The 24,653-nt window shown below is 37.0% G+C and overlaps 1 protein-coding gene across 1 annotated transcript in view; it reads left to right on the forward strand.

Moving 5' to 3' along the window:
• The window catches only part of BUB1B (BUB1 mitotic checkpoint serine/threonine kinase B), a 50,674-nt gene extending 26,565 nt beyond the window's left edge, over window positions 1-24,109 (forward strand). Inside the window, exons 9-23 of the mRNA XM_049613329.1 lie at window positions 2,607-2,836; window positions 4,386-4,498; window positions 5,026-5,141; window positions 5,692-5,741; window positions 7,591-7,651; window positions 7,779-7,884; window positions 12,761-13,035; window positions 14,236-14,369; window positions 14,678-14,818; window positions 15,305-15,405; window positions 17,514-17,663; window positions 19,223-19,365; window positions 21,093-21,264; window positions 22,056-22,162; window positions 23,553-24,109. Of these exons, the coding sequence (XP_049469286.1) occupies window positions 2,607-2,836; window positions 4,386-4,498; window positions 5,026-5,141; window positions 5,692-5,741; window positions 7,591-7,651; window positions 7,779-7,884; window positions 12,761-13,035; window positions 14,236-14,369; window positions 14,678-14,818; window positions 15,305-15,405; window positions 17,514-17,663; window positions 19,223-19,365; window positions 21,093-21,264; window positions 22,056-22,162; window positions 23,553-23,784 (2,131 nt within the window). The 3' untranslated portion in view covers window positions 23,785-24,109. The remainder of the gene's footprint in view (window positions 1-2,606; window positions 2,837-4,385; window positions 4,499-5,025; window positions 5,142-5,691; window positions 5,742-7,590; window positions 7,652-7,778; window positions 7,885-12,760; window positions 13,036-14,235; window positions 14,370-14,677; window positions 14,819-15,304; window positions 15,406-17,513; window positions 17,664-19,222; window positions 19,366-21,092; window positions 21,265-22,055; window positions 22,163-23,552) is intronic.
• The last annotated feature ends 544 nt before the right edge of the window (window positions 24,110-24,653 follow it).

The raw sequence follows: 24,653 nt of genomic DNA on the forward strand, positions 1-24,653 counted from the left end.
AAAAATAAGTAGGTGTTATTTTTTGAGCTGTCTTAGATTTATAGAAAAATTGTACAGCATTCCCATGTACTTCCTCCTCAACCCTGCACACAATTCTACCTATTAACATCTTGCATCAGTGTGATTCATTTGTTGTAATTGACGCACCAATATTGATACATTATTAACTAAAGTTTATAGTTTATTAGTACTCACTCCAGTGTGTTCTACAGTTCTATGGGTTTTTCATGTGTCCATCATTACAGTGTCACATGAGTAGTTTCACTGCCCTAAAACTTCCCTGCATTCCAGTAGTTCATTTATCCCTCCCTCAACTCCCTGGCAACCACTGATCTTTAAATTGTCTTTATAGGGGCGCCTGGGTGGCTCAGTAGGTTAAGCGTCCGACTTCAACTCAGGTCACGATCTCACGGTCCGTTGAGTTCGAGCTCCGAGTCAGGCTCTGGGCTGATGGCTCAGAGCCTGGAGCCTGCTTCAGATTCTGTGTCTCCCTCTCTCTCTGCCCCTCCCCCGTTCATGCTCTGTCTCTCTCTGTCTCAAAAATAAATAAACGTTAAAAAAATAAAATTAAAAAAAAAAATTAAAAAAATAAATTGTCTTTATAGTTCCGCCTTTTCCCAGAAGTCCTATAGTTGGAAAAAAAAAACAGTATGTAAGCTTTCCAGACTGGCTTTTCTCAGTAATAAGAATTTAAGGTTTCTTCATGTCTTTTTGTGGCATAATAGCTCATTTATTTTTAGTGCTGAATGATATTCCATTGTATGGATATTTATCCATTTGTGGGAAGACATCTTGCTTGCTTCCAATTTTGGCAATTATGAATAAAGTTACTATAAATACTTGAGTGCAGAGTTTTATATAGACATAAATTTTCAACTCATATAGCTAGATTCGATTTTAAGACTAAGTTTATCTTTGTAAGAAAGTGCCAAACTATCTTCCAAAGTGGCTGTACCATTTTGCATTCATTCATACCAGCAGTGGTATGATAGTTCCTAATCCTCCACATCCTTATCAGCATTTGGTGTTGTCAGTATTTTAGATTTTAACCATTCTAATAGATATGTTGTGGTATCTCGTTATTGTTTTAATTTGTAATTCCCTGATAATATATGATTGAGCATCTTTTATGTGCTTGCTTGCCATCTGTATATTTTTTTGGTGTCTAGTCACATTTCTTTTTTAAAAATTATTCTGAAATACTTCATTCTTTTGGTGCTATTGTAAATACAAATGTTCTCTTAATTTCATTTTCAGATTGTTCATTGTATAAAATACAATTGATTTTTATATATTAATTTTATATTCTGCTTCTTTGGTGAACTCATTATTAGCTCTAATAATTTTTATGATAGATTCTTAGGATTTTCTATATGTAAGATCATGTTATCTGCAAGTAGAGACCATTTTACTTCTTATCCCATTTGGATGCCTTCTTTCTTTCTTTTTTCTTTCTTTCTCTCTTTCTCTCTTTCTTTCTCTCTGCTTTCTTTCTTTCTTTTTTTTTTTTTTTTTTTTTTTTAACCTAATTGCCCTGGCTAGAACTTCCAGTACAGTTTTGAATAGAAGTGGCAAGAATGGACCTTCTTATCTTGTTCCTGATCTTAGGGGAGAAGCATTCAGTCTTTCATTATTAAGTATGATGTTTGTGTGGGGTTTTTGTAGATGTCCTTTATCAGATTGAACAAGTTGAGGAAGCCTTTTAAGTATGTAGATGCTTGGACCCTAGCATTAAAGGTTCTGATTTAGTGGATCTGGTGTAGGGATCAGATATCTTTAGTTGTAAAAAGGCATATAAGGAAATAAAAGGTATATAAGTGATTCTGATCCATAGCCAGAATTGAGAACGTCTGCCCTATTTTGTGTGAAGTACTTTATGCTTCATTCTTTTCAAACCTATATTAGTACTCTCATTTTCTCCCCCTCAGCTGAGAACCTTGAACTTCACATTATTAATTCCCTAAATGCTGTATTCCTAACTAACTGTTTTTGGTGTGAAACAGTAGAAAATGGGCTGTAATGTAGAGGTTAACTTTCTTTCATTTGGGTTTTTTTTTTAAGTTTATTTTATTTTAAGTTTTTTTTTTTTTTTTTTTTTTTAAGTTATTTTGTGAGAGAGAGAGTGCATGCCTGCTAGCAGCAAAGGGGCAGAGAGAGAGGGGGAGAGAGAATCCCAAGCAGACTCTGCACTCACAGTGCACAGAGCCAGATGCGGGGCTCAGCCCCATGAACCATGAGATCATGACCTGAACTGAAATCAAGAGTTAGACGCTCAACTGACTGAGTTACCCAGATATCCCTCATTCATTGGGTTTGATTATAGATATGATATTCACATTTATTTTCACCTATAAGGTATATAACCTATTTGATTACCCTTATGGTTAATTTCCTGCCTCATCATAACATTGTAGTACTCAGAACATAATTGTTGATGACCTGTGTGAATTATTTTTTAGCCTTTTTCCTCAATCTTCTTTGTTTTTATTTTTTGAAATCAATTATACATAGTCGTGCCACTGACATCGTTTCTATGTTCTGTCAAGACATAAAAGAAATAATTCATTTGATCTGTATGGTGAATAATAATTATTTTGCTTCCTTAGGACACCATGTAAAATTGAACCCAGTATAAACCACATTCTAAGCACAAGAAAACCTGGAAAGGAAGAAGGAGATCTTCTGCAAAGAGTTCAAAGCCATCAGCAAGAGTCTCAGGAGAAGAAAGAGAAGATGATGTATTGTAAGGAGAAGATCTATGCAGGAGTAGGGGAGTTCTCCTTTGAAGAGATCCGGGCTGAAGTTTTCCGGAAGAAATTAAAAGAGCGAAGGGAAGGTATGTGTATTAATCTAGTTCACAGAAGAATTTCTTCTTAACTGCCCATTATTTTCTCAAGCATTCCCTCTATTCGAGTGAAGCAGCTCTGATCATGGTAACCAGAAACCTTTTTTTTTTTTTGCTAAGTCCAGTGGCCATTTCTCAGTCTTGATCTTTATTTATTGACCTTTTGCCTTCATTTGACACAGTTGGTGAACTACTTCTTTATGAAATGCTTCTCTTGGCTTTTTCCTTGGTGTGTATTCCCTCTCAGTTTCCTTTACTGCTATTCTTCTCATCAGAGACCTCTTCTTGAGGCCCAGGATAGAGTCTTGGAATATTCCAGTTATCCTTTCTTTCTACAGGTATCAGTAAGTAATGTATTAAATACTATTTACAAGCCATGGACTCTCAAATTGATATCTCCATCCCTGACATTTCACCTGAACTCCAGACTCCTATTTAGTTGCTTGTATCTATTGGCTATTCTAATAGACATTTTAATCTCAACATAGCCAGAACAGAATTATTGATTTCTGCCACAAACTACACCCCAGCATGTGTACACACAGTATGTGTGTACACATACCATAGGCATCCCCATTTCAGTAAAAGGCAACACCATGCACCCAGATGGTTGAAGCCAAAAAAAACCAGAAGTCATCTCTGATCCCTCTTTCCGTACCATTCCCCGACATCTAATGGGTAAGCCTATCAACTTTACCACCAAAATATTCCCACATCTTTATCACCATTCTCATTATTTTTTTTTTAATTTTTTTTTTACCATTCTCATTATTAATCCAAACCACCATCTTTTGGGTAGACTACTGCAACTAGACTTTCTGTGCTCATTCTGGCCTTACCATAGTCCATTTTGCTCACAGCAGATGAGCATTTTATAATATTAAAATGATCTTCCCTGCTTACTGTTTTTTTTTTTTTTTTCCTAATGTTTATTTATTTTTGAGAGAGAGAAAGAGAGAGCACAAGCCGGGGAGGAGCAGAGAGAGGGGGAGACACAAAATCCGAAGCAGGCTCTAGGCTCTGAGCTGTCCGCACAGAGCCCTACATGGAGCTTGAACTCGTGAACTGCGAGATCAGGACCTGAGCCAAAGTCTGATGCTTAACCGACTGAGCCACCCAGGTGTCCCTTCCCTGCTTACCGGTCTTAAGTAGCTCCTGACCTCCATCCCCCTACTCAGTCACACATTCTCACATCACCTATTTCATTTTATTTTTAACACTGATTTTCTTGTTAATTTGTGTGTGTGTGTGTGTGTGTCCCCTTAGGTTGGATGTTAGTGTCACATGACCAAGGACTTTGTATTATGCACCACTGAAATATAAATGCTCAGAGTTGTGCTTGGCACATCACAAATATTCTGGTTTTTATTGACTAAGTAAATGAATGAACAGAGACCTAGACCTCAATTAGAGGACTTTGTTCCATCTATATTATTATCTGTAATATTAGTATGTTTGTTGAGGCCATGAGCTCCGAAGACAGTTTTTGACAATAAATTGCTATGAGGAATAATGCATCAGCCAACCTTACCCTTTCTAGCTGAGCTACTGACCAGTGCAGAGAAGAGAGCAGAAATGCAGAAACAGATTGAAGAGATGGAAAAGAAGCTAAAAGAAATTCAAACTACTCAGCAAGAAAGAACGGGTGATCAGGTCATTTCTCTCTTTTTTTTTTTAATATAGAAAACTATGCTTATTGAAACAAATTTAAACAATATAAAAGCACAGAAGGTAAAAGTCCTCCCAAATCCATTCAGTTTCTGGTAGTTTCATAGCTATTAGTAGCAATTAAGTCCATCAGGAAAGTAATATAACAGATGAAGACTGCAAATGGAAATTGTGTCACTAGAAGTGACAATTTATTGACTTCTTAGTTACACTCTAAACCATTATTTTGTAGTTTCTGACCTTTAGCTTTTTGTTCTAGTCATGTTCCCCTGAATGGGGTTACCCAAAGAAATTTAGTAAATCTTGGCACTGCCCAGTTGAGTAAAACAGAACCAGTTTATACTAGGAACGTAAATTATTGGAAAGAAGTTTTATAGTATAGATATTGTATATGGTTAGTGGATATCTAGGGGAAGAGTATGGTAAACCTAATTTCGGAGCTAACGCTTGAAAATAGGTAGAATTTTGTAGGTAGGAGAGACACATTGATTTTGTGTGTTTAATGCAAATAGCAAGAAGAGAAGATGCCTACGAAGGAAACAGCTGAACTGCAAATTGCATCAGAGTCTCAGGAAATACCAGGAATGACTCTATCCAATTCTGTTTGTCCAGTAAACTCTTGTGCCAGGTAGGACCGCATTGGCGGATGGGATAATGCTTATAGGAGGCCATTTAGAACCAATCTTTGACTCTAGTGACTTGAAGTCTTTCATACTATCAAGACTCAACTTTTGCAAGTCTTTGTCACAACATAAGCTCTGATGCTGATGAAGGAAGACAGGGTACAGACTTTTTTCCATTAAAAAAATAGTATGTTTCTTAAACAATCAAATATAATTTTTAAAAGATAAAACCACCCATTTCTACCACCAAGAGATTACTATTAACATAAGTATATCCTTCTGTGTTCTGTTTTTGTTTTGTTTGATGAAAATGAGAGTTTACTATTTTGTAATCGATTTACACTGTTAATGTTATGATATCCATTATCAAATATACTTGTATAACATTTTTAATGACTGAAGGTTTTATCTTCTTAAAGAATTTGGATAGACAGTATCAGAATATTTTCTCTATCGTAGAGTGAGGATTATATTTGATGAAAACCCCTCTTGGACTTTTAAGATAATTCTTTCTGTGGGTACTTAGCACATGTTTTAAAACAAGTTTCTTTCCAGGGAGACTTCACTTGCAGAAAACATTTGGCAAGAGCAACCTCATTCTAAAGGTGAGTTGTATTTGATAATCTCATGAAAAACTTGGTGATAACAAACACATTATGTAATATGTAGTATATATTTTTCTTAATTATGGTAAAGGGAATTGTAATAAAACAGAGGGAACCATGGAATTCAGTTATAAGCATATGATTTAGGATAGGATAGACATTTAAGAGAGTGTTTTTTGTTTTGGTAAGATTCCTCAATGCTTTGAAATGCTTAAATGTAAATTTAAATTTGTATTAACTACCAAATAATATTCCACCTTAGCTAGTGTATACTGAGCTATCAGTAGGATCCAGCAGCCAAGAAAGTAGTTTTTTGGAAGAAAGGAAAAAAAAGTTTAAAACTAAAGCTATTTTATATTCACATTTGTTCTCTTTTCACTTAAAAATAGTTTAAAAGTTGTAAAAGATAAATATCCACCTATAAGTAGTTTAAAAAAAAAAAGAATCAGATTGAACCCCTAATTTTAACCACCAGTTTGTAGGAAATACAAAACCTGGAGGAACATGTTAAACAACTTAAGGGGATGTAATTGACGAAATATATAGAGCATTATAGAGCAAACATTGTAGTTGAACAAAAAATTACTAAAACAACCAACAAACCCTATAGAATCAAAGTGTTTTAAGAGGCATTTAAGGGGCACCTGGGTGGCTCGGTTCATTGAGCATCCAACTCGATTTCAGCTCAGGTCATGATCTCAAAGTTGATGAGTTCGAGCCCCGCCTTGGGTTCCACACTGACAGTGCAGAGCCTGCTTGCTTGGGATTCTCTCTCTCCCCCTTTGCCCCTCTCCCCACTCATGAGTACTCTCCCTCTCTCTCTAAAATAAAATAAAAAATTTTAAAACAGGCATTTCATCCATAGTATATAAATCTCACTTTGCATTCCCAGTCCCAACTTTCTAAACAATTTTGGTAAAATGTGAATCTTCTGACTGGATATATGACACTCAGAAATATTTAATCCTATAGGTATGTTTTGAGATTATTCCCTTTTGAAAGATCCTCTCTCTTTTAGAAATGTATATTGAAATATTTACAGATGAAATGATGTGATATCTTGGATTTGCTTTAAAATAATACAGAGCAGGGGCGCCTTGGTGGCTCAGTCGGTTAAGTGTCCAACTTCAGCTCAGGTCATGATCTCACAGTTCGTGGGTTCAAGCCCCACATCGGGCTTTCTGCTCTCAGCGCAAATCCCACTTCGGATCCTCTGTCTCCCTTGCTCTCTGCCCCCCCACCCCGACACTCATACTCTCTCTCAAAAATAAACATTAAGAAAATTTTTAAAAATAAATTAATTAGCCCTAGTGTTTAAAAAAATAATAATAAATAATAAAATAAAATAATCCAGAGCAGGGGCACCTGGGTGACTCAGTCGGTTGAGCGGCCGGCTTCGACTCAGGTCATGATCTCACGGTCCATGGGTTCAAGCTCCACGTTGGGCTCTGTGCTGACATCTTGGAGCCTGGAGCTGCTTCAGATTCTCTTTGTCTCCCTCTCTCTCTCTGCCCCTCCCCTGCTTATGCTTGTTCTCTCTCTCTCTCTCTCTCAAAAATGAACAAAAATTTAAAAAAAAATTTTTTTTTAAAATAAAATAAAATAATCCAGAGTGAGGTTGGGTTTAGGAGGTAGTAGTAGGAGGTAGTGGTAGTGAATAAAGATGAAACACAATCAGCCATGTTTAGATAATTGTTTTTAAATGATCTCAACTTTTATATGTTTGAAATTGTTCATTATAAAAGATTACCTTTCTGCTTCCAAATAGCACGAAATATTAATTGACCTAGTTGTCTTGAAGAACAGGTGTTTACTCTTAAGAGTATAAATCTATTCTCTTTCTCTTTAGGTCCCAGTCTACCTTTCTCCATTTTTGATGAGTTTCTTCTTTCAGAAAAAAAAAATAACAGGTTTGAAGCTTTTTGTTTGACACTTAAAAGTCTTCTGTTATTACAAATGAGGGTTATTCTTACCTATTTTAACAGAAAAATTAATTGTTAAATGGGGTAAATTAAATTGTTAAATGTCTTTTTCTAGTCCTCCTGCAGATCCCCCACGGGTTTTAGCCCAACGAAGGCCCCTTGCAATTCTCAAAACTTCAGAAAGCATCAACTCGAATGAAGATGTGCCTCCAGATGTTTGTGTAAGGAGCAATATTCCTAAGTTAATATAAACCAACTAGTGAATTGTTTCATTCAATTCTCACAAAGCTAGGGTTAAAATTAAAATCACTGGCTTAAAATGTAAGCATATGAACAGACACTTAACATCATTATTCATTGGAGAATGCAAATCAAAACCACAGTGAGATACTGTATCACATGCTGTGATCTGTAGCAATGCAGGCTATAATCAAAGACAGAAAATAATAAGTGTTGGTGAGGATGCGGAGGAATGAGAACCCTCTTACAATGCTGGTAGGAATATAAAATGGTACAGCCACTTTGCAAAACAGCTTGGCAGTTCCTCAAAATGTTAAACAGTTAACGTATGTATGACCCAGCAATTCTCTCCTAGGTATATATCTAAGAGAATTAAAAACATATTTACATTAAAAAAACTTGTACATGAATGTTCATAGCAACATTATTTATAGTAGCCAAAAAGTACAAACAGTGCAGTGTCCATCAACTAATGCATAAACAAAATGTACATCCATACAATGGAGTACTATTCAACCATAAAAAGAAATGCCATACGGATAAATCTTATGATATAGATGAACCTTGAAAACACTTTGCTGGGTCACCTGGATGGCTCAGTTGGTTAAGCGTCTGACTCTTGACTTCATGGTTTGTGGGTCATGATCTCACAGTTCATAGGAATAAGCCCCAAGTTGGGCTGACAGTGTGCAATCTGCTTGGGATTCTCTGTCTCTCCTTCCCTCTCTGCCCCTTCCCTGCTCACATCTGTGCCTGCACACACACACTCTCTCTCAAAATAAATAAACTTAAAAAAAAAAAAAAAAAAAGGAAAGAAAGCACTTTGCTCAGTGAATGAAGTCAAACACAAAGACCACATATTGTATGATTCCATTTGTATGAAATGTCCAGAATGGGCAAATCCATAAAGACAGAAAATAGGTTAGGAATTTCCAGAGAGTTAGAAAGAGGGGGCTGGAGAGTGACTGCCAGTGGGTACGGGGCTTCTCTTTGGGGTGCTGAAAATGTTCTGGAGTTAGATAGTGGTGATGGTTGCACAACCTTGCGAACACATTAAATACCATGGAATACATACTTGAAAGGGTATGAATTTTTGGGTATGTAAATTATATCTCAGTTTTTTCAAGTGGGGAGAAAAATCACTGTCTTTGAAAAGCCTTTAGCATTTTTTTAAACCAACATAGCAAAGGATCTTTGTTCTTTTTATATAAGATGCTTTTTGTGACATTTGAAGTTATGTGGACCATTTTTCTTTAGTAATGTTTTATTTTAAGTACTATGGACTAGTGACATGATAATCCTTAGGGTACAAAGACCCTGCTTAGAATTCAAGTCAAAGAACCTTTGTCATTGACATTTTCATTAAAGTTCTAGGGAAGCAAATCATCCCTCTCTTCAAATCAGCATCTGGAAACTTGTCTTGAGGTTGAAGAGAACGGATTGTTTTCTCTGAAGACTTTTAAGGGGAGATGTGTTCAGTAGCTCTGATTTAAAGCAATTGTTCTCTATATCCTAAAGAATGAATCCCTCAGGGTAAACATGTTTTTCTTTTTTAAACATGTTTTTCTTTTTATTTACTTACTTATTGAGGTACATTTTATATCCAATAAACTGCACAAATATTAATTATACAGCTAGATGAATTTTTACATGTGTGAATATCCATGCAGTCTCTACCCGGATTAAGATACAGAACATGTCCAGCAACCCAGAAAAGCCTAGGCAGTTGCTTATGGCTAAAGGTGGTGAGACCCCTTTCCATCTGTACTGAATTGGAGTTTCCGGGGATAAAGCCCAAGCAGGGATTTTTGTTTATTTTAAATACTTTCCCGAACAGTTCTGTTAGTCCGCTGACTGCTATGAAAAGAAAATGATGTAGGAGATCGATGCATCACGTACTGTGTCCTGGAAACACACCAGACAACACAGTGAATAGGTCGGCTGGATTTGGAGACGGTGGTTCTAGGTTCAGGTGCTCAGGGATGGACTGAATTATTAAAGGAGTCAATTTTAATATTTTTTTGTCTTAAGCCTTTTCCTTGAATTTTGTTAATAGGTGCCTACCAACGGGAGGTGGGGGGGGGATGGGCTAAAGGGGAAATGGGCGTTAAGTTAAGGAGGGCGCTTTTGGGGATGAGCACTGGGTGTCGTATGTAAGAGATGAATCATTGGGTTCTACTGCTGAAAACAAGACTAGACTACACTGTATGTTCACTAACTTAAATTTAAATTAAAGAAAAAAAAAATAGATGCCTACCAGAATTTCTCCCCTAAGAAAACACTTCTATTTAAAATATCTAAACTAATAGGGCATATAAGTAGTATTTGCATAAAATATATTCCTAGACCATAGACCTCTATCTTGCTTTGATCTTAATTAAGATTTTTTAGCTACATTTATTTTGTCTAGATGTACCTCTCACCTCTGTTTACTAACATTGAGTCAGAAATTCAAAGTATATGTCAAATTCATAACGATCTAGAAAATTAATATCTAGTATTCATAGTTAAATGAAATAGGCACTCTTATATACTGCAGGTAAATGTTATATAAAGTGATACAGTGTCCCTGAAGGCAGCTTGGCAATATGTGTGAAGAATCTTACTACTTACAGCCTTTTTGACCTGATAATTCTACTTTTAGGAATTACTCCTCAGAAAACTAAGATGTTCCTAAAGATTTAAATGTATAGGGATATTTAAAGTAGTTTTTTTATAATAGTAAAAAATGGGAATAATCTAAAAAAGTTAGGGGGCGCCTGGGTGGCTCAGTCGGTTGAGCGTCCGACTTCAGCTCAGGTCACGATCTCACGGTTCGTGAGTTCGAGCCCCGCGTCAGGCTCTGGGCTGATGGCTCGGAGCCTGGAGCCTGCTTCCGATTCTGTGTCTCCCTCTCTCTCTGCCCCTCCCCCACTCATGCTCTGTCTCTCTCTGTCTCAAAAATAAATAAACATTAAAAAAAAAAAGTTAAAAAAAAATAAATAAAAAATAAAAAAAATAAAAAAGTTAGTTAACTTCTGATAGACCCACAGTGTGACTCTCATGTTTTTAAAGACTTTTTTTTTTAATGTTTATTTATTTTTGAGACAGAGACAGAGCATGAACGGGGGAGGGTCAGAGAGAGAGGGAGACACAGAATCCGAAGCAGGCTCCAGGCTCTGAGCTGTCAGCACAGAGCCCTACGCGGGGCTCGAACTCACGGACCGCGAGATCATGACCTGAGCCGAAGTCGGACGCTCAACCGACTGAGCCACCCAGGCACCCCTTAAAGATTTTTTAATAGCAAGAAAATAGGCTAAAAGTATAATGAGAAATAATAGTATATACTAGCATAGATGCTGTAATTTCACTTGCTATGGAACCCCTTTTTAATTTATTTAAGTAGGCTCCATGCCCAATGTGGGGTTCAAACTCATGACCCTGAGACCAGGAGTTTCATGCTCCATGAACTGAGCCAGCCAGGTGCCCCTAAAACCCCTTATTTATTTATTTATGTTTGTTTGTTTGTTTGTTTTATATAATTTATTGTCAAGTTAGCTAACATACAGTGTATACAGTGTGCTTTTGGCTTTGGGAATAGAGTCCCGTTAAACATCACTTACATACAACACCCGGTGCTCATCCCAACAAGTGCCCTCCTCGATCCCCATCACCCATTTTCCCTGCCCCCCCCACACCCCTGTCCCGATCAGCCCTCAGTTTGTTCTCTGTATTTGAGAGTCTCTTATGTAAAACTCCTTTTTTAAATGTATAGAATATGCTTATGCACGTAACCTACCAGATGTATATGGTAACAACAGTTGCATCTGGGGAGTAGTAGTTGGAGTGGAGGTGTGGGGGTCAAGTGAGGGAGGGTGACCTTTTCACTATACATCCTTTTAAACTAGTTGATTTTTTAAACCATATACATGTATTACTTTTATTCATAAAGTTTATTTATTTTGAGAGCTAGCAAGTGCGGGAGGGGCAGAGGGAGAGAGAGAGAGAATCCCAAGTGGGCTCTGCACTAACAGCGCAAAGCCTGACTCGGGGCTTGACCCCACGAACTGTGAGATCATGACCTGAACCCAAACCAAGAGTCGGAGGCTTAACTGACTGAGTCATCCAGGTGCCACTACATGTATTACTTTTTTTTTTTTTTTAACGTTTTTATTTTTGAGACACAGAGAGACAAAGCATGAACGGGGGAGGGTCAGAGAGAGGGAGACACAGAATCCGAAACAGGCTCCAGGCTCTGAGCTGTCAGCACAGAGCCCGACGCGGGGCTCAAACTCACGGACCGCGAGATCATGACCTGAGCCGAAGTCGGCCGCTTAACCGACTGAGCCACCCAGGCGCCCCTACATGTATTACTTTTAAAGGCAAAGGAATATTTTAAATATTTTCCATTTTTTATACTTTATGCTTTGTTTTCCATATTTTCTACTATGACCGTGAACTATCCTGAGGAAATAAATTAAAATTCAACATTTGGCATAGAAGACTTAAAAGGTAGGAGGATAGTGGATTATCAGAACATTTTCTAGGCCAAAGTCAGGAGAAAAGTATTATTCCTCTAGTTCTTAGGTGAAATTGGTTGGGGAAAAAACATTGTCCAGTATTTTTGCTTTGTGTGGAGAATCCTCAGTGTATTTTTTTGGTAATACATAGTTTGCTGTTTTCATGATACAAAACCTTTTTCCTCGGATGTTATGATGTGGTTTTTAAAATCGTCTTTCCTAGAGATTGTGATATGCTACTTCTGTACCCTATGTTGAAAATCACTTATCTAACGTGTGTCTCGCTAAGTAAAAACGATGAGTGCTCCATATGCTGATTGAAATATTTCAGCTAAACTTTATGTGGTTTTTATTTCAGGATGAATTTACAGGAATTGAGCCCTTGAGTGAGGATGCTATTATCACGGGTTTCAGGAATGTAACTATATGCCCTAACCCAGAAGACACTTGCGACTTTGCCAGAGCAGCTCGATTTGTGTCTACTCCTTTTCATGAGATAATGTCCTTGAAAGATCTCCCTTCTGATCCTGAGAGACTGCTGCAGGAGGAGGATCTAGATGTGAAGATCTCTGAGGACCAGCAGACCGCTTGCGGCATCACCTATAATCCAAGTCTCAGCATCAAGAAGCTCAGGTGATTGTAGGTTGCACAAACCAGATTGTTTGAGTGATCTTTTATTCTGTGTGTGTTTGTCAGTGATAGTGATCATTTATCAAGCTCTTACTACCTGCCAGGTACTGTGCTGAGTGCTTGCTTTACACAACAGTAGGACTCCCCATGAGAAAGTGTCCATGGGATTTAATAACTGATTTGAATATGAGGGTCAGAAGAAGTAAATTGTGATGGTTATGCGACTGAGAGGCCCAGGAGGATTATGGTGTCTTTGGGGGAACTTGGCAAAGTGTACCTGTTGGGGAGAGATTTTGTTTTGCCTTTAAAATCGAGTTTTAAATAATGGTAGAATATGGTACACCTGGGTGGCTCAGTCGGTTAAGCAGCCGTCTTTGGTTCAGGTCATGATCTCTCCTGTTTCACGAGTTCAAGCCCCATGCCAGGCTCTGTGCTGACAGCTCAGAGCCTGGAGCCTGCTTCAGATTCTGTGTCTCCCTCTCTCTCTGCCCCTCCCCCACTCATGCTCTGTCTCTCTCTCTCAAAAAAAATTAATAAACATTTAAAAATTAAAAAAAAATAGTAGTGGAATAGCTGGATACACTGACTTCAGATAAGCAAGTAGAAATGTACTTTTTTAAAGTATCTTTTAATGGAGAGGTGGCAATGAATAAAGAATGGTATTGAGGGAATGGCATAAAGAGCCGTGGGCTAACTATATTTAAAAGTTGGCAAATGTAAACAAATTTTAGTTTTAGGAATATTCTTTAATTTGCCAATTTATGCTTTTAAAACTGCATTTTCAGATTTTTTTTCCTAACAAACTTTTTATCACATTTGCTAGCATTATCTTGAGTGATTTGGGTTTCACTTTCTCTTTCTTGACCTTTTCTTATTGAAGAGTAAAAAGTCCACAGATAGGATAACCAAGAAGAAAGTTGGTATCTTAGTCAATGTTTCCCAGTAGTTTAGAATAGATGTAGAGTAGGCATTTAGTATGGATTAGGTGAATAAAGCATAAATTTAGAAAATTTAATGCTGAGTGTTGCTTGTCAGCCAAGGTAGATAAAGTCACCTAGATTCTGATTATGAATCTATATCTGTTTCAGGAAAATAATGGACTTTGAAAATTAAATTGAATTAAAATGAATATTAAATAAAATAACAAAGATGAGTTAATATATATTATCCCTGTGAGGACTGACTCATTTGTGGTTCTTTCAGCCCAATTATCGAAGACAGCCGAGAAGCAACACACTCCTCTGGGTACTCTGGGTCTTCTGCCTCAGTTACAAGTTCCTCCTCCATCAAATGTCTTCAAATTCCTGAGAAACTGGAGCTTACTAATGAGACTGCAGGTAGCTTCATATGTACCACTTGTAAACAAACATACATCTGCATTCATGTCTAGTGAATACTTATTTATCTCAGCAAACTGATCTTTATGTTTTGTTCTCTAGAAAAGTTACCATAAATTATGAAACTTCTAGAATGAATCAGTACCACCTGAACAGCATAAAGACCTGAAATATGAGTGCTGTTAGGTTAGCAGTGTTGACTGTGCAATCTTGGTTTTGGGTCCTCCCCACCCCCCGCCTTCCGCCTCTGTTTATAATACACATTGAGGTTTTGGGGTGATCCCTTTGTCAACTTTTTTTTCTCCCAGACAACCCTACTCAGTCACCCTGGTGTCCACGGTATCGCAGACAACTACTAAAATCTCTATCAGAGCTGAGGGCCTCAGCAGAATTTTTTGTAGAAGATAGACCAATGCCCAGGTTGGAAATAGGAAAGGAAATTGAATTAGGTAAGTATCATTGGTAAGTGGGTTTTTTTGTATGACAGTATACAAGTAAGTGATTATTTGTACTTGAGCTTGATGTTTGAGCACAATAAATATTTTTGGATTATAAGAAACAGCATTATAGGGGCTCCTGGCCTGCTCAGTCAGTAGAGCGTGTGACTCTTGATCTCAGGTAATGAGTTCAAGCCCCACACTGGGGGTAGAGTTTACTTAATTAAAAAAAAATTACTCATCCTTTAAAAAAACAAACAGCATTGTAGCAAAATGAAACAGCATTATAGAGTTGACACACTGATAAGTTCATGTCCCAGTAACAATAGAGATTCTGTCTTCCCCTCTTTCAACTTTTAACAAATGATTTTGAAAAGTATTCTCGATGCTGCTAACTGGCAAATACAAAGTGCCTTTAGCCCTTAAACCAGGAAGTAAAAGTTAAGGAGCTATATACATTCACAATGATTTTTAAATGGAATCATACCTTCTCAACAGGTCATGAGGATTATTGCATTAAACAAGAATACCTAATATGTGAAGATTATAAATTATTCTGGGTGACACCAAGAAACTCTGCAGAGTTAACCATAATAAAGGTGGGACTGGTTCTTTGTCATTTCAATTATCTTGTAAAAAAAAAACAAAACAACTGTGGGTTGAGGCAGTGATTGTGGCCCCATGGTACCATCAAATCCTTTGAATAGTCTATCAGCTTCCTGATAGAAAAGTCAGTGAGACACCAAGAAATCACTCACCATTATATGTCAGGATGAGATATCAAAAATGAGAGGCTATTGTGTAAATCTCTTAATATGTCTAAACATACTAAGTATTCTATCAATGTTATCTTTTTTAGGAAATATCCTGAAATTTTCTGGCCTGCTCCAATCTGGATAAGTTACATTCTGTGTTTGACACACACACACACACACACACACACTTACTCACTCACTCACTCGCTCACACTCACACAGTATTACCTTGACATTTCCATTCACCATTATCCTAGGGATTCATGTTACCTCTTTCTTACATTGGATGCCCAGTAATACTGGCTCCCATTTTTCTTTCTTTCTTGGTTTAAGCCCTCATATTTTAGTAGCTTCCTGAGAAAGGATGCATGTGATATACATTTTTTTGAAATCTTTCATGTCAGAAAATTCTTTAATCCACATCTTTACTTGATTGGTAGTTTGACTGGATATTACAATTCTAGGTTCAAAACTTTTTTTCCTTAGAATTTTGAAGATAAGCTTTATTATCTTTTGGCTTGGGGCCTTGCTTTCTAAAGTCTTTTGCCATTCTTTGTGTGAGACTGTTTTTCCCTCTCTGGGAATCCTTGTAGGATCTTATGTTTGTCCCCAGTGTCCTGAAATTCCACAAGTATATTATGTTTTGTTAAAAACCTATTATCTCCCGTACACTAGACACTGGATGGCCATTTTAATCCCGAAACTCCTTCAGTTTTGAGAAATTTTTCTTCAAAGAATAAATTATTTCTTCTTTTAAGTCTTCTCTGTTCTCTCATTCTAGAATTCTTTTTATTAGGACATGGAGTCTCTTAGAGATCCTTTAAAAATCTTATCTTTTTTCTCTTTTTCTCTTTTTTTTTTTCTTTCTGGAATGTTTTGTCAACTTTATTTTCAGAACTTTTATTGGATTTTTCTTTTGTCATGCATTTGATTTGTAAGAGCTCTTTTTTATTCTCGAGTTTTTCTTCTTTGTAACATTCTTCATTTCAAAGGTGGAACATTCCTTTTCTCTCTGAGTATATTTATGATGCTTTAAATTTTTTTTCTCCCTGCATCATCTTTTTCCTTTTGTCTGTTTTGAATTCAGTCTTTCATATTAGAGGCTTTCTTCAAGTCTTTGACTTTCTATTCATATATAAGCATGGGACTCTAAAAGCTCATTTAAAGCTCTTTGATATAGAACCTTGACACTGTTGGGCCTCACTGTAAGAAGAGTTCACATGGCCATTCAATAAATGCCTCAGTCCTTGAGGTCTTTTCTTTTAAGCTGATCAGACCCTTCAGAGAAAACTTCTAATATCCTGCCTTGATCATATAATCCTGGCTGCTGGCTTCCTGAAAACTAAGTGGGAAAATTAGCCTGGAGAGTGGAGGGGTGGAAAGGTGCATCTTAACATTTGATATATAAACTTTTTCCTCTTCCCCCCAACTCTTAACAATGCCTGGTGTCCTCTAGTCCAGAGCCCTTCTGTTTTATACTCTTTAGGGGTTAACTTTTGGTCTTCTAGAATGGAGGAGAGGCAGTTAGTCTGGGCTACAGGAGTTACTCCTGTACTTCTAACCTCCACGTGAAGTTACTCCTAACTTCCACGTTAATGGAGTTCATCCACTCCTGTATTGGCTCCACCTCCACCCTTACTTCTGTAGGTGATTGGTGCCATCAGTTTTACACTGTGGGGAGATGGTCTTGTAGCATAAATTTGGTTGCTCTCAACTTTCTCCACTGCTAGAATCCCTCTCCTTGGGTCTGCTAAGTGGATTGCCTCATACTGTTCTCCTTCCAGCTTCCAGAATTTGTTGCTGCTGTGTTTTTTTATTATAGATTTATGACTTTTAAAACATTCTTTTATTGTTATTTCTGTTGTAGTATCATAAGGGCTGGAGGGAATGTTTTCAATCTGCCAACCATAACCATAGATTCTGATAGCTCTTATTTTTAAAATTTCTTACAGGTGTCCTCTCAACCTGTCCCATGGGACTTTTATATCAACCTCAAGTTAAAGGAACGTTTGAATGAGGAGTATGATCATTTGTGCAGCTGTTACCAATACCAAGATGGTTGTATTGTTTGGCACCAATATATAAACTGCTTCACTCTTCAGGTTTGAGTAATATATAAACATATTTGTGTTCCACTTAGCAGATGAATTTAGTGCAAGATTCCTGTTAATCTTCTAGAAATAGATCAGTTAAATTATAAATTAAAGAGTGCCTGGGTGCCTCGGTTGGTTAAGCTTTGGACTCTTTAATTTCAGCTCAGGTCAAGGGCCCACAGTCCTGAGATTGAGCCCTGTGTCAGGCTCATGCTGGCTGTGAAGCCTGCTTAGGATTCTCTCTGCCCCCCTCTCTCTCTGCCCCACCCCTGCTTGTGTGTGCTCTGTCTCTCTCTCAGAACAACAACAACAACAACAAAATTATAAATTAAAAGCATTGATCATTTTCCTTTCCCAAGTTCTCTTGACCAAGAACTTCTTTGGTATTTTTTTAACTTTTTATTATGTCAATTTTCAAACATAGACAAAAATAGCATTGTGCAACGACCTAGTCATCTAACTATGATCATCATCAGCTCATGACCACTCTTATTTTAAATTCCTGGTGTGATAATTCCAATATTCTTTCCATGTCTGGTTTTGATGCTTGCTTTGTCTCTTTAAATTGTGTTTTTTGCCTTTTAGTATGTCTTATAATTTTTCTTGATAGCCAGACATGATGTACTGGGTAAAAAGAACTGCTATAAATAGGCCTTTAATAATGTGGTGATAAGGTGTGAGGGGAAGGAAAGCATTGTATAGTTCTATGGTTTATGTTCTTTTATAGTGAGCCTTTGCCTCTGGACTGTGTACTTCACAAGTATTTCTCCTCCCTTAGGTGGGACAGGATGGCTAGAGTGGGCTGCAGTTGGGTATTTCCCTTCCACAGGTCAAGTAGGCTCTGAGAATACTCTAGCAGGTTAGGCTCTGGTCAACTAGTTTCTCCTGAGACAGAGCTTTTTAAGAACAGAGTGCTCTGGCCTGTTTCAAAATGGTTCCTTTTCCACTCCCCCTCTAGAAGCACAGAGAATTTTTCTCCAATGTTTAGTGTGAGAACCGGATCTAGTTCCTAGACATAAAACTCACAGAAGTGTGAGGGACCTTCCCCACCCCCTCCCATGCTTATAGATCCTAGAAGAGTTGGTTTTTCAGTCTGTTAAGCTTTTTACTTGTTAGGACAGAGTGGCAACTTCCAAACTCCTTACATAAGGAATGGTCTATTTTTGCTACTCTTGTTTTGTCTATGCTACCCCCCACTAGATCATATTTAGAACCCAAATACAATATATCATTCTATTCTTTGGAATGTTCTTAAGAAGGTTTTGTTGCATATTTTGATGGTAATATGAATTTTCTAAAATGGTTGGAATGAAACTACCATTTATAGAGCACCTATTATGGGCCCGGCTAATCCTTGATGTTCTTCATCCATTATTTCATCAAACCCTTACAGCCTCACAGGAGAGCAATGTTGTTAACACTGGGACAAAGACCCAACTACAAAGGAGTCCAAATTCTAGTAGAGAACGACAAGGAAGAGTACAAAGCAGCAGGTAGCAAGGTATTAAGTTTAAGTACAGTCATCCCAACTTAAGAAGTATGTGAATTTTCTGTCCTTTTGTTTCCAGGATCTTCTTCAACACAGTGAACTTATTACCCATGAAATAATAGTGTTGGTTATTTATAACCTTTTGACAATAGTGGAGAAACTACACAGAGCAGAAATAGTCCATGGTGACTTGAGTCCAAGGAGTCTGATTCTTAGAAACAGGTTGGTCCTTTTCATTCCCTTATAATTCTGTCAACTTTCTCTTAAATATGATAGTTTCTGGGGCGCCTGGGTGGCTCAGTTGATTAAGCGGCCAGCTTTGGCTAGAGTCATGATCTCATGATTTGTGAGTTCCAGCCCAGCATCAGGCTCTCTGCTGTCAGTGCAGAGCCCACTTCAAATCCTCCGTCCCCCCCCCCTCTGCCCCTCCCTAGCCCCATCCCCACGTACATCCGCGCATTTTCTCTGTCTCTCTCTCATAAATAAATGTTTAAAAAAAAATATATGACTAGTTTCCAATTCCTTTTGCCTTTTGATAAATGCCATACGGAGGAACACAGTATGTTAAGAGAGTTATTTGCTATCTAAAAGTCAATAATCATTTGGAATACTTTAAAAGAATTCAAAGAAAAAATACATTGAGGAAACATATTAATTCATAAAAAAGAATTAACCTCTCAGTATTGTGATGATTACTGTCTAGAAGAGATATAAAGTATGAGTATTTGGAGGAACGTGAAGTAGATTGTATAGTCTTTCTTTGAGTGGGGCCAGTGCAGATCTAGTGAAGATTTTAGCAAAACTGAGGCACTTCTTGGTTTCAAAACCAAAGCTTAATTAAGTCAAACCAGACTGAGGTAATTGTCAAGAGAAGTGGGTAAAACCAGAGTGCAAATGCAAACTATGCCAAGAAAAAGGGCTTGGTGTTCAAATTAAAACCAAGTTTAGACATCACGTTCAAGGAGTGAGCACAGAGCAAGAAATATATAGTTTTATGATGGCCAAAAAATGTTGTATCTTGAACCAAGGAAAATTGGGAGCGAATGTAAATTTTAAAGTAAAATCTATCATTCTGTGATGGGATTAGTCAAAGCCTATATTTAAGAATATAGCACCTATCACTGATAGTAATCAGGGATTTGAAGGAACTGAGAAAAGCAGAGACAAAAGGAACACATGAAAATAATTCATTCTTCTCTGTCACATGTATAGTTCTTCTGTTTATTCGGAGAGTAGCTTTATTGCATGGAATGGCTAACAAAGAAAACATAATTAATAGTGAACTTAGTGTTTAAAATTGTCTTTTTTTATTTCTTTTGTTTTTTTTAAAAAGTAAATAACAGTTGGAATTACAGATAAGAGTAAGAGAGAATATGGTGTTCGTTTAATAAAAACAGGATAGTTTACAGTAGAGGTGGCATTTTACAAAAAAAACCTGCCTTATATTGTTGTTTCAGTTAAATTCTGAGAAAGAGGAATCTGAATAACACTTGGAAAACCTAATCTATATAATGAACAAGAAGGCCTATGACATCTATAAAAGCTTATTTCTTCCATCATAATTCTTATCAGTGTGTAAAACATTGCTCTTGTATGTATTACTGTGTCTAGTAAGACAGAGGATTGCACTCTACTTTCAGTATTTATGTTATGTAATAAACATAGTATGATAAATGTTCTGTGGTGGGTATGCATTATGGTTTAGATGTACTTTTGTCACTGGACTAATCTCAACATTCCCCACTTAAGGTGGACACATCTGCTGCTCTTACAGGTGCATTTTCATAGCTAACCACTGGAGGGAGCTGTTGGCATAGCTAAGAGTCACCTGCAGTACCTATTTTTTTTCTTTTCCTTTTTTTTTTTTTTTTTTTTTTTTTTTAAGACCGGCTCTGCAGCTTCTTTCATGGCCTATTTTTATTATCTCTTTCTCTTAAATCTGGGCTTAGAATCCACGATCCTTATGATTGTAATAAGAACAATCAAGCTTTGAAGATAGTGGACTTTTCCTACAGTGTCGACCTTAGGGCGCAGCTAGATGTTTTTGTCCTCAGCGGCTTTCGGACTGTACACATCCTGGAAGGACAAAAGATCCTGGCTAACTGCTCTTCTCCCTACCAGGTAAGTGTAAAAGAAGCCTGAGCAAATATGGAAAGGGTTTCTTAATCTCTTTCTTATCTACATAAGCCATGAAAGCTAGTGTTTACTGATATTGTCTCGCCTGGAATAGATGACCTAGTTTTCAAATAGCACCAAGTCAAGCAAAATGTACCATTTTTCTATCACAACATTGAAGACTGTACACATACACGTGCAGACACATGACTAACTCAGTAACCTAAATGGCAGGGCCATTTCTATAGCTTATCTGTTGTGTGGTCTTTTATTAGACATTTTCTGTAATCTTTGTGAAATAAGGAGAACAGTCTGCTCTGTGTATGTCAAAATTGTTGTGAGGATTAAATGGAATAGTGTGTATAAAAAGAGTATTAAAGTGTAAAGTGTTTTATATGTTAGCATTGTATACAAAAATTCCTCTGACTTGTCTCTGAACATTTGGCATTCGCTGATTGAATATGTAGCATGAACTTGAACTATCATGCGAACCACGTTTAGATCACAGAGGCCATGCAAATTCAGTAGGTCTACAAATTTGAATTGGACAGTCAGATATTTTTGTTCTTCAGGACAATTTTGTTCTCATCTTTTATTCTTAAGGCTAAATCCTAGAGTTAGCTCTGTTGATCACTTCTTTGGGGGAGCTTCTCCCTTTATGGTAAGGGTAGGGAACAGTCTACTAAAATGTATGTCATAAGATAAGCATTATAATAACTTTCAACTTTCTACATAAATAAGTTGCCATGATCGTAGCAGAGAATTATTTTAGCTGATGGTGCTTTTTGTGATTTCAGGTAGATCTGTTTGGTATAGCAGATTTAGCACATTTACTGTTGTTCAAGGAACACCTACAGGTCTTCTGGGATGGGTCCCTCTGGAAACTTAGCCAAAATATTTCTGAGTAAGTATTGGTGATTTCAGGGTCTTTGCCTGTCCACATAATTTTCTCTTGCTCTTGGATGCCCTCTGCTTGGGCAGCCTTAGTTTTCTTATTCCAAATGCCATAATTCCATTAATTTCAACCGGTTTCCATTAGAATATCAGTGGAGGATCTAGTGCAGGACAAAGGAATTGCTAATTAAAAATAAGAATCAAACTATTCAGACTTCAGGACATCATTCTGTACCTAGATGTATCATAGAGACTGTGACTATGATAAGGAAGCCTCTCAATCTAAAAGTGTTAATAGAAACATTTCATGAGAATAATTTTCTAACCAATTGATGTTAGTCTTATACTCCTTTTCAGTAGCTATTGTTATCAAAGTTAATAAGCATTTCTTGAAGAGAATTAAATTTCTAAATTATATACTAATTTTAGGCTATTTATTTAATGAATGGTCAGAACCAAAGCAGAGAACTGAATCTCCTTAGAGAAGTAAATGCTCCCTTAATAAGAGCTGCTTGGTCTTAGAACCTTAGTATTCCCTTAAGCCTACTCATAAAACTTATTAAATATCCCATGTTCCACTTTAGCTTATCATAGCTAATAACTTCCCAGAATAAGCTTCCCAATCTATCACTTATTGGTATGTTCTTTGGCTTAAAAAAAAAAAAAAAAAAGATAATGTTGAGAATTTAACACCCCTTCTCCATTCTCCCTGCTCCCAACAAATTGAATTATGTATTTTTTTCTTATTTAATTCAGAATTTGGCCAGTCTTACTTGTCTCTTAAACATGCTTTAAAAATAGGCTTTAAATATAATGTAAGACCTGTAGGATAAATTCAGGTATCTCTAGTTGGTTATGGTCCTAGGTGGGTCTAATACAAACAGGTGGCATCAGCTGGGGTTTCCTAATAACCCTGCCTTACACAATAATAGAAGCTTCTCTGATTTAAAAAAGTTACAAACATCACAGACTTAAGCAATAGTTACTTCAGTCAAGCTTAGTATTCTCAGAAGATTGTGAAGATAATAAAACACTGGGCTGGAGGAGAGGGAGAACTGCTGTCTCTGTAAGACCTACCTAGACTTTAGGAAAGTTAGAGAAGAGAAGCAAAACTCATATTTCTTCTATTGTAGAACAGTGCTGCATCTTAGTGCACAGAGGAAATTTATAGATTCAGATCAGAGACTTTCTCTTTACATGCATTGTATTATTGGCTTTCCCCACCAGAGTAGTCTTTTTTTTTTTCCACCTTGTGCTTTGACAGGACTACTTGAATGCGCTCTAATCCTAGAGTTGTAGCTATTACCTTAAATTATTTAGTGCATAAATGTACCACTGATTTAAATCCAGAGTTCTTTTATGTGCCTAATCTTGATGGAAATGGTTTTATATATTTTTAGGCTAAAAGATGGTGAATTGTGGAATAAATTCTTTGTGCGGATTCTGAATGCCAGTGATGAGTCCACAGTGTCTGTTCTGAGGGAACTTGCAACAGCAATGAATGGGGTGTTTGACACCGCATTCCAAAATCACCTGAACAAAGCTTTATGGAAGGTAGGGAAGTTAATCAGTCCTGGGGCTTTGCTCTTTCAGCAAGATAGGCAGTCAAGTCTCTCACAGATTCCTGCCTAAAACCAATGGTTGTATTATGGAACACTGGGCCTGGGTATGCTATAATTTAATTTAGAACACATTTAGGTACACTACCAACACATTTCTACTTTTTAGTAGAGGTATATTTCTAGGTAACTCACATTTTTTACAAGGCCGCTATTCTTGGCCTTGTCTAACTAACAAAGAACTGTTTTATTCTTAATGGGCTCCATAGGAATGGGTACCTTATTGTCATTTAACACATCTGTGTCTACTTTTCCCTGTACATTTTTCTTGTGTAATTTGTGACATGTACCCTAATGGTCGCTATGTATTTTTAAGTAATAAAATAGTATTTGTTGAATTTGTGCTTCTAACATCTCATCTACTTTTTGCCAACTAAGATAACAAATGTCTTGATTTTGCAGACAGGAGCTGTTTTACCATGGGAATTTATATATATCCTAGACATGGAACTGCTGATAGAATCATAATAAAACAGAATAGCCAACCATTCCTTCGGGTGCTCCTCACCTTCCACTAAGTGGCCTAGATTTAAAAGTAGATAAAATTATTTCTGTAAGGCCAAATTTCTTAAATTTCAAGCAGCAAAATTGTTCGTTTTGATCCTATTTTAATGTTTTCATTTTTTATCCACAAGACCCTTTTGTGTGTTTTATATAATCCAGTGGTGCTGCAGCTCTTGGGTCTCTTGATTAGGATTACGGCTGTTAGAAAGGAAGAGAGAAGGTTTTGAACAGGGTGTAGCAGCCTTTTAGAAATGGAATAATCATTCTGTGACATGCAGAATGACTTGGGGCTCAATGAAAGAATGGAAGCAAGTTTTGTCTTTTGGAAGATTTGAAGAGATAGAAGGGCAGAATGAAAAGATAACTTTGAAGCATGCA

Source organism: Panthera uncia (genome assembly GCF_023721935.1).
Source record: "Panthera uncia isolate 11264 chromosome B3 unlocalized genomic scaffold, Puncia_PCG_1.0 HiC_scaffold_1, whole genome shotgun sequence".
NCBI classification, from domain to species: Eukaryota; Metazoa; Chordata; class Mammalia; order Carnivora; family Felidae; genus Panthera; species Panthera uncia.